A 13,901-nucleotide genomic window follows, 5' to 3' on the forward strand; every position below is an offset into this window, starting at 1 on the left:
AGTTTTAACATAGTCTACTACTAGTTCCTCCAACTGGAAAAATGTTTCGCGTTCCCCTGTCAGCAAGCTTTCTCGGGAAGTGGAAGCGGGGGACGCTCCTTGAGTCATCGCACAAATGTAAAAAAGAAAACTTTACCTGAACAATTTCGCCCGTTTCCAGTGAAACCCGGTTTACACTTGCAATTAAAGTGTCCAGCAGTATTTACACAAGTTGCATTTTGGTGGCAATCGTGGCTGCCGTTGTTGCATTCATCGGTATCTAAGTAGCATAGGGTCGGATATAGGGAAAAGAGCAAGAAAATATAAATCTGATGGTTTTAAGATAAACGTCCACCTTATGAGTTAAAGGTATTTGTATTTTATTTGATAAGATAAGATAAGATAAGATAAGAGAGTGGGGATAAACTTTATGTAGCCATTGGTTGAGGTCACACTAGAGAAAGTTTACTATAGTAAACTCAAGTTTATCATAGTAAACAGCGCCGTAAGTGTGACCGGCCTTTTTCAGTTTACTAGGGTAAACTCTACCGTGGTTAATTTCCATGACTACCGCGGAAAGAACAAAGATGACCCATCACCGATAACCATCTGGTTACCAAAAAAAAAATAGGTGGGTATATCTCTAGTCTATCTAAACTTTGTTTGTTTTGTTGACAGTTTGTCATGATTTTTGAGGAAAGTAGTTTCAAAAAGGGTCACATAACAGAATAGCTTTAGAACATCGGTAATTGCTTTTTCCACATGCTTCAAGGTTTCTGTTTCTGTACATTTCTTCAAACCATTCTTGGGGTCGAGGTTAAACCCACGCTTGCCTTCGCAATGCCGCTCTTTCTCTAAGAGTACGTTTTCGATGGGTAATCAATGAACCTGTCACTAAAACATCTTCACTAACTTGGTATTCGAAACCAAGGTAGGTAATAAGGGAGCGCATTCTTCTTGCTCGTCTGAGCAGCAGAATTAAAAGCAAACTGCTCACAACATTAACCTGACTCTCTCCCTGTAAAGAACTAAGCGTTACTCATTTAATTTTTTTGTTGTTGTTGTTTTAGTACGCAATATTGACAACGCAATGTAACGAACTTTGTAAGATCGCGCGCGCTTTACATTCAACGGCGATTTCAAAATATGTAACACTGCAGATGACGGTGTACCGTCTGGAAAATTAAAGAAAGTTGTTATGTTTATACGAATTTCATTTTGCTTGTCATAGAGCAATGTTTACAGCATTTCTAGCGGAAATATAGAGACCAATTGTCATCCTCGTTTCTCTTTATCGTTTATCGTAGCTAGACGATCTCGCTCCCTCATTTGTTGCGTAATTTTACTATTTACTTAGGGGAGACTGGATAGTTTGTTCCTGACCGGCTGTTTTCGAATTAGGGCGTTTCTATCCAAAACTTCTAGAAACATTATTTTCCAACAGATCCACATTGCATCAACGTCATTTTTAAGATTTAGAAGTTCGCACGTTTTTTTATATCTTAAATCCTGAATTTTTCTGAAGTTTCTAATTCCAATTTATTTCATTGTGTTGGATTTTTGAACCAAGTAAACTAGATCGTGATCACAAAAACCCAACCGTATCACATCAGAATGTAGAGGAAGTGATGCCTACATCCAGAAACGACCTTGAGGTTTAAGTAATACGAGTAGGTTTGTCGATGCTAAAAATAACAACTCCAAGACTTCATTAGCCCATGTTCGATATATTAAAATTCTGACACGACTCCGAGGCTTTAGAGTCAAAATTGCAAATATTTCTCGACTTCATTGTCTCGCATTTCCCATAAGAGACTTAGGGCCTGTTTACAAGGAGAGAGGGTTACCCTTGTGCTAGGGCTACCCTAGCAAGCGGGTTAAAGTTAGCTCTGGTTTACAAGCAACCTCGTCCCCAGGGCGCTTTTCCCTGGCTTTGGAGGTCTGGCGGCATCCAATGCCAGGGAAAAGCGCCCTGGGGACGAGGTTGGTTTACAAGCAAATTTCACAGGTAGGGTTACCCTGTCACCCGGGTCAACTTTACAAGCTTTGCTGACCTGTTACGTCATGCGTGCATTCTTTGTAACGGTACAAAATTTGAAATTATGTTGAAGTTCTCTATGGAAAACACGTTAAATTCACGAAGAAAGGGAAAATATTATCATCGTAGACAGAAAATAACTAGTTATTATTCAGATGTTTATAATTAAGCTCAGAAATTGGATAATACCGTTCAAATTGGTACGATTACTGGTCATGCATGACGGCGGAACTACCCGGGTAGGCGAGTTATCCCTGGCTGAGCGTTTACAAGGCAGGTAGGGTAAACCTCTTGCCAGGGTAACCCTAGCACTCAGGTAGGGTTACCCTAGCGCTAGGGTAACCGTACCTACCTTGTAAACACGTCGTGTAAAAAAAAGAAGAAATATGCGAGTGCTAGGGTAACCCTCTTGCTAGAGCAACCCTAGCACCAGGGTTATCCTCCCTCCTTGTAAACAGGGCCTTAAGCACAAAGAAAACTAAACCTAATGAAGAAAAATGACCAGAAAGCCCCTGAGTCATATAAGAATTTTAATATATCGAACGTGGGCTACTGTTACCCTGACAAAGGCGGCCATTTCCTGTGAATCCTGCCTGACAACTGCAATTAAAGTGTCCAGCGGCATTTACACAAATTGTATGCTGATGGCAATCATGGCTGCCGTTGATGCATTCATCGATATCTGAATAACACAGGGAGCAAAAAACAAAAGAAAATGAATTTTTCCTTTTTCTTCCATTGCGCAGATCAGTGGCCGTTTAGAGTAAATAATGGTTTACAAAGTTTGCTACTGAAATGCTAAACATGCTCATTTTTTCTTGTCGACGGTTGTTGTAAAATCGCCAATGAAGCGTTAGCTCCCCCTCCACTTTTTCCATAGGAAAGACAACTATGACGAGTGTCTCTTCAGCCTTTTTCTCGTAAGTTACTAGGAGTCCCCCCGTTTGTAAAAAATAATGTTCCGCGTTCTTGGCATCACGCAAAATGCATTTTGGTGGCCGCCGCTGCTGCATTCATCGATATCTGATAGGCGAGTAACAGAAGGAAAACAAGGAAAAAGTACATCCAGTAGTTTCAAGATGGAGGCAAACGAGCAGATCATGGAATAAAAGATATTTTTTACCCTGACACAGACGACCATTTCCTGTGAATCCTGTTTGACAGCTGCAATTAAAATGTCCAGCGGTATTTACACAAGTTGCATTTTGATGGCAATCATGGCTTCCGATGCTGCATTCATCGATATCTAAATAATACGAAGAGCAAAAAAGTTAACCTGATACTTTTTACATCAAGGTAAACGTGTTGTTCTAAAAATAAAAGGAAATTTTATTCACTATTATACATTGAGCACACTTGGTCGTTTCCTGCGAGCCTTTGCTGATACGGCCTGGAATTAAAATGTACGAAGATTTTTTTTGTACAGATTGCAGTTTGGTGGCAATCGTGGCCACTGCTACTTGACGCTGTCCAGAAATAAAAAATCAAAAGGGCGCAAAAAGTAATTTATACTGGGGCACATCTAGCTTTTCCAGTTAACCATGGAAGCTAGTTGTAATTATTTTGACCTGCTGTGGCTTCGTGCAAGTTGCATTTTATTGAAATAATTTACTTTTGTTGTGGTATTTACCAAAAAGCGAAAAAGAAAAGCGTATGCTTGTTATTTTTTTTAGAATTTTACATTTTCGACTCTGTGTAATTTTTAGTTTATTTATTAGATATGGACTGGATAGTTTTACTATATTAGATTTATTATTTTATTATTATTTTAATGTAACTTGTAAGGCGCATTTGAATATATTCATATAGATATTTGCGCCGAATAAGTAATAAATTATTATTATTATTATTATTATTACCAGAAGACTGAACAGGCGAAGTTAAATGATTAAAATCCCACCCTATAGCCCGGTAAAGGGAAACATTTCCAGTTGAATCGTTCTGCTTGTAGATGAGAGTCTGTAGTATAGCCTTCGATATCACTTTTGTAGTTTGCGAAGGCTGGAAACCGATTTGCATTGATAGTGAAGTGTTCGACAGCATACACTCCTCTGGTTGGTAGATCTTGGATTTTTTGCAAAGTAGAGAAAAATTTTTGTGACCAGTCTTGCAAGAAAAATAAATGATTGTGGGATAATAAAGGATTCACTATAACCAACTTAATGTAGTGAGGTAACCCGCCTGTCCATATAATCTCTCATTTCAATTTGATTACGTTTACATGATAGGTGGGGTGACCATATGAGAGATTATATGGACAGGCGGGCGACCTCACCAAAGCGGGTTTCCTTACCTATCTGGGGTCCCCCACTCTCCATGTAAACAGTTGGCTACCCTATAGAACTGTAGAGCGGGGGTCTTGGAAGAAAGCGTTAGCTCCCCCTCCACTTTTTCTGAAGAAAAGACTACTATAAAGAGTGTCTCTTCCGCCTTTCCATCGTAGGGTCACTAGGCGAGTCTCTCCACTTGGAAAAAATAATGTCCCTCGTTCATGTCACCAAGCTTTCTTGAGAGGATGAAGGATGTTGGTTGGGGGGGGGGGAGAACTCCCTAGGTTATCGTTTGACAAATGAAAAAAAATTATAGCTTCACCTGACCTGAACAATTTCTCCCGTTTCCAGTGAGACCCGGTTTACAGATGCAATCATAGTGTCCAGCGGTATTAACGCAAATTGAAATTTTATGGCAATCATGGCTGCGGCTGTTGCATTCATCGATATCTGATCGGTTAGTTACAGAAGGAAAACAAGGAAAAAGTAAATCCGGTAGTTTCAAGATGGAGGCAAACGTGCAGATCATGGAATAAAAGCTATTTTTTACCCTGACACAGATGACCATTTCCTGTGAATCCTGTTTGACAGCTGCAATTAAAATGTCCAGCGGTATTTATACATTTTGCATTTTGATGGCAATCATGGCTTCCGATGCTGCATTCATCGATATCTAAATAATACGAAGAGCAAAAAAGTTAACCTGATACTTTTTACTTCAAAGTAAACGTGTTGTTGATTGCACACTTGGTCGTTACCTGTGAACCATTGCTGATGCGGCCCGTAATTTCAATACCGGAAGAGTTTTTGTACATGGCCTCCGCTGCTTGACGCCGTTCAGTTTATCAAATCAAAAGGACACAATAGGTAATTTATTCTGGGGCACATCAAGCTTTTCCAGTTAATCTTGGAAGCTAGTTGTTCTTGTTTTGACCTGCGCCTTCGTGCAACTTGCATTTTATTGGAAATCATTGCTGTCGTTGTTATATTTACTAGAAGAATCAACAGGCGAAGTTAAATGTTAAAATTCCCACCCTACAAACTGATTAGCCTGTTTTTGTTTCCCCTTCAGTGGGGTGTTTAAAGGCTTTGTTATTCATTGCATATTGTTACCAGCAATATGACCTGTCACAATTAGTTTCTCCACTATACCTGTTTCACAGTGCTCTCCTGTGTATCCCGATGTACATACACATAGATACTTCTTGTCAGTAAACCCAAGCAGACATTTGGCGTTGTTCCGGCAAGGATTGCTGCAGCATAGATTCTGTGAGAAGAGAACACGTTTTCTCTTAGGGTAGCAATGAATTCAGTTGTGAATTGGCTCCAACGAGAGAGAAAAGAGAAGTAACAAAGCCAAAATGTCTTGGAGATAGATTGTTATTGCAGGAATACCACACAACTTGTATCACCGCCGGCTTTGCGAACCCGGTGCTTTTCAGGCTGAAAGGGCAATGTTTAGCCACCCACGCAGACTTCCCTTTGGCTTCGACAAGCGTTCGTCGTGTAGGGAAGAAACGCGTGACGAAGCCCTTAGTAGGTTTGTCTGGGGGGCTGCAGTGTGCGTTCTGTTTTTTTGTCGCCTGCCGGAAGGAAGAAGGAGACAAGGCAACCGATTAATGTCTCCGCCTAATGGCGCGATTATTTGAGCTAAGGTGAGGTCTGTCCCGCAGCTGCTTTGCAGCATAATCTTCTGACCAGTTTTTGCTGAGATCCTGTTTGGTGTTTCTGCCTGGGTTTAAAACAACTGGGCAAAAGAACGCTTGACCAACTATGTCATAAGGATACGGTAAAATTCCGAAAATAAGTACCATGTATAATCCCCTCCAAAAGCCCCCCAAACTCGTAACGCACAATAGAACCTCCATTAAAGGGCCCCTCCGGAAATTGACGAAATTCGGTTCGGAAGCTTAGGTTATTTTATTTAGCTGACATGTTCATAAGTAATCTTAAAACTAAATTTATTAGTTCTTTACAGAATGGTTTCAAATACAAAAACAATTCATAAATCCTTTTACAGAAATTTTCCCATAATAGCTAAACAAATGCCTTGAAAAGTGTAATTTGTCGGCAAGGAAATATGACATTTGCGTGCCAAATTTTGTCGTTGGCAGCAGTAAATGAGGTTTTAAAAAATCCATCATTTTAATTTTGTGCTCAATGATCTCACTGCTTTCGTATATACTAAAACAATTATTCACCTCAGTGTCAGCGGCCAGTGGGGAACATTTACCACCACTCACCACCTCCACTTCAGTGAATAATTGTTTATATCAGCAAAACAACAACTTTGCACACGCATCACTCTTTCAGTTTTGAACATTTTTTAGCCGACTACAACATGAAAATGCCTTATTAAGTCACGTTTTATCGAGAACGGGAACACAAGACAACAACTTTTTTTCTTGAACTTTGATGCAGTCCTTTAGAATTCAACTCCAAAAACATTTGCCAACATTTGACGGATTAGACCAGATGGAAGAAGCGCGATAAAGTTTGAGGAAACGCGATTTCACTTTTTAAGTGACGTTTTCGTAGCCGTCGCCGTGGTTGTTGCTTAAGCTCCCTAATTACAGTATTCTGGCGATGCATTTTTTTATGAATTCAGTTGACGTGAAAAAAGTTCTAGCTTTTTAAAGAGATAGCAAATGGCTTGACATAGCCCCTTTGATAACCGTTAAACTTATTATCATTGGATGCAAATTTTCCTCCTTTTCATTGGCCACGACGAGCCCACGACGTGACCTACAAATAACTGCACACAAATAATGGTCTGCTCACGCGCAATGTCATCTAACGGTGTTTGGCTTTGCAAACCCTGGCTGCCAGAGGCTTTTCATGCACGGTTTCCGGTTTCGGTCGAAGACGTGTCGGCCTCCGGCCAACGAAGCTTCGCGTCGCACGCGATAAACAAAATTCCGGTACCCGCGGTACAAATAATATTCTGCTCATGCGTAAACGAAACCACGATTTTCTCCTTCTTGCGATCGATCTTTCTTGAAAAATGGCAGATCGCTCCGCTTCCCGAAGATATTAAAAAAACAAATTTGGTGATCGAATGATGAAACAGTTATTGAACTCGGTTATCGCAAAATAGCGTTATTTGCCAGTGTCTCCTAGATCAAAATGAATAGGCCATTTCCGAGTTCCCCTGGGCCTCTATATCAAAACGAGGGCTCAGCCTTTGATATGGCAATGATTTTTCATTCTCATGCAAAATTACTCATTGCCACAAGAAATGTTGTGTACTTGGCCTCATTTTGAAAGTGGGGGTCTTGGACCTCGAAAGTGGCCTATTTTTTGCCTCAGCCTTCGGCTTGGCAAATAATTGATCTTCTCGCCACTGACAAATCACGATATTTTGCTCAACCTCGTCCATTAATTATTAAATATCACCACACCTACTAGCAAAAACAGCATCAGGACACGACCTTGAACTCAATTACCTCTGCTCCTCTATATGTCCAGCTGTGTCTTGGTTGAAGGTCTTCAGGGTGATGCCAATGATCAGAGTTACTTAACTCACATATCACTTTGTCGTTTATTAGTGGACCAACATTGATCGATACACATTCACTTTCCATGACGCATCGATGTTCGCACGATGCTTGTATTCCAATGGAAAGATTTAAGAACACGTGGTCCTTGAAATAATATCCACTTTCTGGAGGTATAAACTGGACCCGTCGGCATCCACCTACAAAAATAATTCAATTCTTTTTTGTAGATTTGCCCCATGAAACTAACTGTAGTTAGATTGTTATGAGAAAAAAGCCTAAAAGGACATAAGGATCAATCACCCTGATATTGCTCGCTTTTCTAAGGTTACTACTAAAGCTTTGTCATCGGCAACAAGCTTTCAGGAGTCAAATGAATTAGACGAGAGCAAAATTGCAGGCGAACTTTGATCCGGGTCAAGACGTGTGACCGTACGTCCTGGAACTTGAATAAAACGAGTGTAAGATAAAAGTCAATAGGTGTCTATCTGCCAATAGGCTGAGTTTTTCCGAGTTATTTGATGATATTTCGCTTGTGTTAAACGTGAGAAGATTATGCGTGGTTGTGGACAGTCGTATCAGTGCCGCGAAAGTGTGTGATTGTGTAATTTTTGCATGATGTTGACAGGCAGAACTCAGGTATGTGGTCTCGTGGTTGAGGTGTTGCACCAAAATATTCTGTGCCAGCCATAAAAACGTTTCGTAGGTGTTTAGCTTAGCTGATTTTTCCTTGAAAAACCAATTCTCGACTGAGGAAAGTTGGATCTAGGTTTATTTTTAGCGGACTCTTGGCTTTGAACCATTTAGGCCGGTTTTGGCAGATAAGAAGGTGGTGATGTTTCAATCAGTTTGTTGTCTATTCCATGCGAAATCCTGTCATAAATCGGAACGCGAAAAAAGTAGTGTTTTGCTAGGCTACTTGAGTTGATAAGTAAGCCTTAACCAGGCACTTTTTGGCTGCAGTTCACGCAACCTAAAAATTTCTAGACTGAAACTGAATGACATCGGTTTGAAACTTCACGGAGTCGGATTACTGAATAAACTTTCTAACATTTGCATCATTTTAAATTTGGAGTCGTTGAAATGCTTCTAGGGACCACTAACTTACTACCCGACGTCAGGTAAAGGCTTAAAATCGGCCTTTGAATGATTATTCATTTTTTTTAAGGTGCCAAGTAGTAGAATGAGTTGATTTTTCGCTAACTCGGTTTCCCGCAAAAATCCAGTTATAAATTGCACATAAATCACAAAGGAGCAACTCTAAATTCGTTAAAAATCAGTGAAATGTCTCTTATCATTCCCTCATGCATGCATGTTCTTTGTCGGCAAGCTCATTTGGTAAAAAGAGCACTTTTCTAGGTATGATTATCCTCATATTCTTCGCATGTGCTCTAAGTCATTATGGAGAGAGGAGAGGCTACCATGTGACATTGAAATATTAGGCAAAACCCAGAAAAATGCCTGAAAAGTGTTTGCCACTTTAAAGTGTCACTCGAATCTACTTAATTTTGCTTTGCAAATAACATAATTGGGCTTTATAGGCACTTATTTCATTGAGATAATAATAGATAAATAGAAATGAATGAATCATTGTCAGTTGGTGCAAGTCATTTGGTGTTTCATTAAGAGGAGCCTTATACTTCGAGAACGGACACGAAAAAGCTGGCCATGGTTGAAATGAAAAAGTTTCAGCCAATTTGCCCCAGCCAAAACCTTGCCAAAATCATTTGACAATATAACTATGGTGGTCGGTGTTTGCTATTGACTGTTGCAAAATAAAAAACAAAACTTTTAAAGGATGACTTCTGTTAATATTAGATGCTTTCTTGTGGGGATTGTTTTTTTGTACACCTACAGCGTGTAAAGAGAATAGTCTTTTATAGGTTAAAGATTATATGTTAAACGCAGTTGTTTCAGTTTCAACGTCATAACTGTTACTGAATCACTGAAAAGAAAATGAAAAAAAGGAAGACAAAGCAGACTAATATGAGGGAAAGAAACGAGAAAAGAAAGACTGAAGCATTTAAACGAATCCTACAAAAAGAAAATTTTGCAAAATTACATTTATCCTGATGCTACAGTGTTCCTACAGTCTCGCCGCCAGACATGCCATAAAAAAATATTCATGATAGTCCCCTTTGTGTTAATTAGTTTGAGCATTAAAAATGCATCATAATATAGATATATACATCTACGAGATATTTTTAAAGCGAAATAATAGTGTCTTTTCAGTTGCAACTAGATCATAAATTTCCCGATGAAACAGAACTTTGTAGGGGCATAGACAAACGTATTTCCATCACCGTATTCCAGGGTTGAATTTCTCGTTGCTTAAAGTTGTCGAAATATTGTGGGGTGGGATGACATATTAGGAAAAGCAATTACGTTTACAACAACTTATGGTATTAAACTTCAGTGGCATAGTTGTGGCTTGGCACGTAAAGACAAAATTAAAAGGGAAATTTTGCGTTTTTGATCCATACAATAAACGGTGTATTATATTAGATTTTAAACGGTGATAGCATGCAGCAAAGTAGCGGAAAAACTCTCCATCAGCTTTATGTTTTTGCTTGCAATTTTGAACATTCTCCCATCGTTACTTAGTATTTAATATTCCGAAATCATTTTGGCGATAAACTCACACATTACATGAAATTAGGGCGTAAAAGGTAGTGTTGTTCTCACTTTACTCTAAAGCATGGTGACGGATCCGTAACTGAAATTAAATTTTCGTCCCGGTTCAAATTGAACCGCATTGAAGTGTATACATGGGATAATTCCAGCTTGGTGGGACAAGATCTTAGTTAACCGGTCTAAACCCTTCTCCATTTGAACACACTAATTTTTTGACAATGGAAAATGGGGTGAAGTTACATCTCAGTCAACCAAAAGCAAGCCTGGTCATCGTGGCTTATCAAGAGGTTCGCAGGAAGACAAAATCATCGCTCAATGGGAGACCGCCATCTTTTGATGGTTGTGTGAAGTTTTTAAAGTATATTATTTTTAACCAGCCTAAGAAAAATGTAATCCTTGAATTCCAAAGCTGTCATAAAGAAAGACGAAACTAAAAAAAATGAAACTGAGTGTTTCAATGAAGAGAAAGTATGGAGAACTCTATGAGCACCTTCAAAAGGATTTATTAAAAGAATAAACGGTAACAAAACATATGCTTGGCATTGTCGCAGTCCCTTTCTCAACAAAAACGAAAAAAGCTTAATTTTTTGGTCAAATATGCTTTAACTTTCACAAAAAAAAAACTAAATATACAAACTAAAAAAAGAAATCGAAAAGACAAGAAAAAGGAAAATTTAAATCTAATTGATGTGAGTTAAAAGTTTCCACCATGAATGCTATTGAACGTAAAACTGTTAAAAACATAAGGTTACCTGATATTTAGTAAGGCGACAAAACATCATAAATACTAAATGTTTAAAAATTGCATCCATAACCCATACCTTGATGAGCATCCGTATTGTATTGCAACCAAACTCCCCAAAGTAAACACAAAGTCAGGAAATCCAAAACGGACAAGGAAAAGCTTACCATGCTTGAACTGGGACCTTGGAGAAGAACTGCCCACAACCTCGCTGATGACCCACTAAGCACGAATAAATGGGACGATCATACCTAAAGGGCTTAATTTTCCTTCATAAGATAGGTTAAATTATTCATGAGTGCCATTCCAAATGTGGATGTTTAAGTTTTCCTATTGGTTGCTTGAAATACTAACGAAACAGCTAATAAAGAATTTTCTTCAAAGCGTGGGTTTCAATTTTGTCAATCGTGTTTCACCTGCTTCGCAAAAAAAGTAAAAACGTTTTTATAACAGTTAACAAGGCCTTCACAAGCATTTTTATGGTCTTTCTTGCTCCTGCTCGTTTTTATTTACTTCACAATTTCAATAAATGTTACTGAGTCACTGTAAAGAAAAATAAAATAGAAGACAAAGTAGACTTGTTGAAAAAGGAACGAGGAAAGAGAGAAGCATTCAGGAAAGACTTTTAGAAGATAAAATGTTGTAAAACATCTCTAAAATATGTTATCAAAATAGCAATATTAACTCGGTAATAAAACGTTGACATTGGCTTCAGTTTTTTTGTGTTACTCAGTTTCGTACATTAAAAATGCAATAGAATATTAATGTATCCTTAATGCTTAGGTTTAAATTCAACGCAAAGGAAACAGTCCAGCCGGCTGGAGTCACGCCGATATTGTAAATATTCAAGTCCTAGCTTGTGTTAACCAGTTTGAAGCACTTGCAATGGAATTTAAGTGAATACAATGCGTTAAGAAACAAATTCAAGCGAAATAATGTATTACTTGACGTATTAGAAAAACATCCACATGCCAAACAACTTTAGTTGCAGTTGACCCCCGCTTTGGCTTGAATCGACGGAATTGGCGGGCACAACTTAACGGATGATAAATTAATCATAAAGGAAGTCTTGAAAAAGAACTTTTAGGCACTAATTAGTAGCAAAAAAGATAAAAGTTATGTCGAAATAGATACCTTAATAATTTTCTGGTATATTTAACAATTATTCCTCGAGTCTGAATGGGCTCTTAGTCAATAGCAGCCGAATGGGCTATTGACTCAGAGGCCATGAGGGCGAGAGGAATAATTGTTTTAGTAAAATCCAACTAGGTGGCCAAAAATGTCGAGACAAAACAATTTTAGCTAGCAAAACGCGATTCAGTCACCATTGTTTTGGTTGTCAAAGCCGGCGCTTTTCGCTACTAGTGGGCTATAACATATAGCCTCGTAGTAGCTCAACCAATCAGAACGCAGCATTGATAATAGACCACTAGTTGGATTTTACTACAAGCATGCATTTATTATGGATTCGGTTGACCGTGCCTACGCGTAAAGTGATAGCATGCACAGTTGAAAAGCTCTTAACTCAGTTCTTTTCTACGGCCCTGAAAGTTCTTTCATCGCTATATTCAATAACACTTTTGGCGATTAACTCCCAAAATAAGAGCGCGCATGGTTGGAACACAATTTTCCCAGTTATAACTATGCTAGGCTGAACAATATCATCTAATGAGCTTTGTTTCCTTTTCCTCACCGCCAGGAGCCAAGAGTGCGACCCTGATACTTAGCGCATGTTCAAGAGGGGCGAGGTTTTGTACAAAAACATAAAAACAAAACGATTTAATTTGTCAAAATTGACTGATGAATAGTGTTATGCTCCTTTTAAAAAGTTATGTTTTTCCCGAGATTTATAAAGTACACAAAAATGGTTGCTGGATATTGTGTGAATAAGTGACGATGAGAAAACTTCAGAATGCTACAAAGACAATCTAGTCGAGAGTTTTTCTACCGCTTGAGATTGCTATCACCGCGGATCAAAAACGCTCTGGGCCAGAATTTCGATTTATCTTCATGTATAACGTCGTTCTGGAAAATGCTACGTAATTTTTTATAAGTTGTGTCAAAAGTGATAGCTTTTTCTAACATGTCATGTTATGCCATCTCATGCTTAAGCAACGGGGATTTTTACCCCATTTATAAAGTGACACTGAAACTACAATAAGATTTTTTATCTTAGATAACAAGCCTTGGTTATGATGTGCAATAACAAGAGAGGATAAAGGGCACAGAGAAGGCATCCCCCATACACACCCTATTCCATAGGTAGCTCGTCTCGAGTTATTTTTAGAATCGGGATAAAGTTACCTCGCGCGCTGGGTCGATGTTTCGTGGAGCTTTAGCATGACTAAACCGCCGTGCAAAACATGTCGGGCGAAAGGCAATAAAAGCGTAAAGAGATCGAGAGCATTTCTGAATATTGAAGCGAAATGAGTCGGCGCTCACCTGGGAGAAGGGAATCGCTGGACTCTTTGACAATCATATTAACCCGAAGTTGTCGTAACCTCAGTGCTTTAATAAAATGAGAAATTTCGCCGGTCTATTGAAACCGGCCGTTTGTACAATAAAGCAAGTAGGATGCCAAGTGTTATTTTTGTTGAATAATAGACGACTAATAAAAGAATAAATATCAAACCAGAAATTGCTCTCTTCAAACTATAAATTATAAATGATCCTGAGAGAATATTCAGTGTGTTAAGGATTTCCCTGATGTACTGTTAGCTCCATACAATTCTCGATTCTTT

The 13,901-nt window shown here is 38.8% G+C and overlaps 2 protein-coding genes across 2 annotated transcripts in view; one reads left to right on the plus strand and one right to left on the minus strand.

The window, feature by feature from the left end:
• LOC140949852 (uncharacterized) overlaps nt 1-5,713 on the plus strand; it is a 218,276-nt gene extending 212,563 nt beyond the window's left edge. Inside the window, exon 3 of the mRNA XM_073398996.1 lies at nt 5,451-5,713. The gene's annotated coding sequence lies outside the window, so the exon portion shown is untranslated. The remainder of the gene's footprint in view (nt 1-5,450) is intronic.
• The window catches only part of LOC140949429 (uncharacterized), a 41,468-nt gene that overhangs the window by 12,116 nt on the left and 15,451 nt on the right, over nt 1-13,901 (minus strand). Inside the window, exons 2-5 of the mRNA XM_073398590.1 lie at nt 5,440-5,554; nt 4,838-4,960; nt 2,577-2,699; nt 137-259 (exon numbers count right to left, since the gene is read on the minus strand). Of these exons, the coding sequence (XP_073254691.1) occupies nt 137-259; nt 2,577-2,699; nt 4,838-4,960; nt 5,440-5,554 (484 nt within the window). The remainder of the gene's footprint in view (nt 1-136; nt 260-2,576; nt 2,700-4,837; nt 4,961-5,439; nt 5,555-13,901) is intronic.

Source organism: Porites lutea, chromosome 10 (genome assembly GCF_958299795.1).
Source record: "Porites lutea chromosome 10, jaPorLute2.1, whole genome shotgun sequence".
NCBI classification, from domain to species: Eukaryota; Metazoa; Cnidaria; class Anthozoa; order Scleractinia; family Poritidae; genus Porites; species Porites lutea.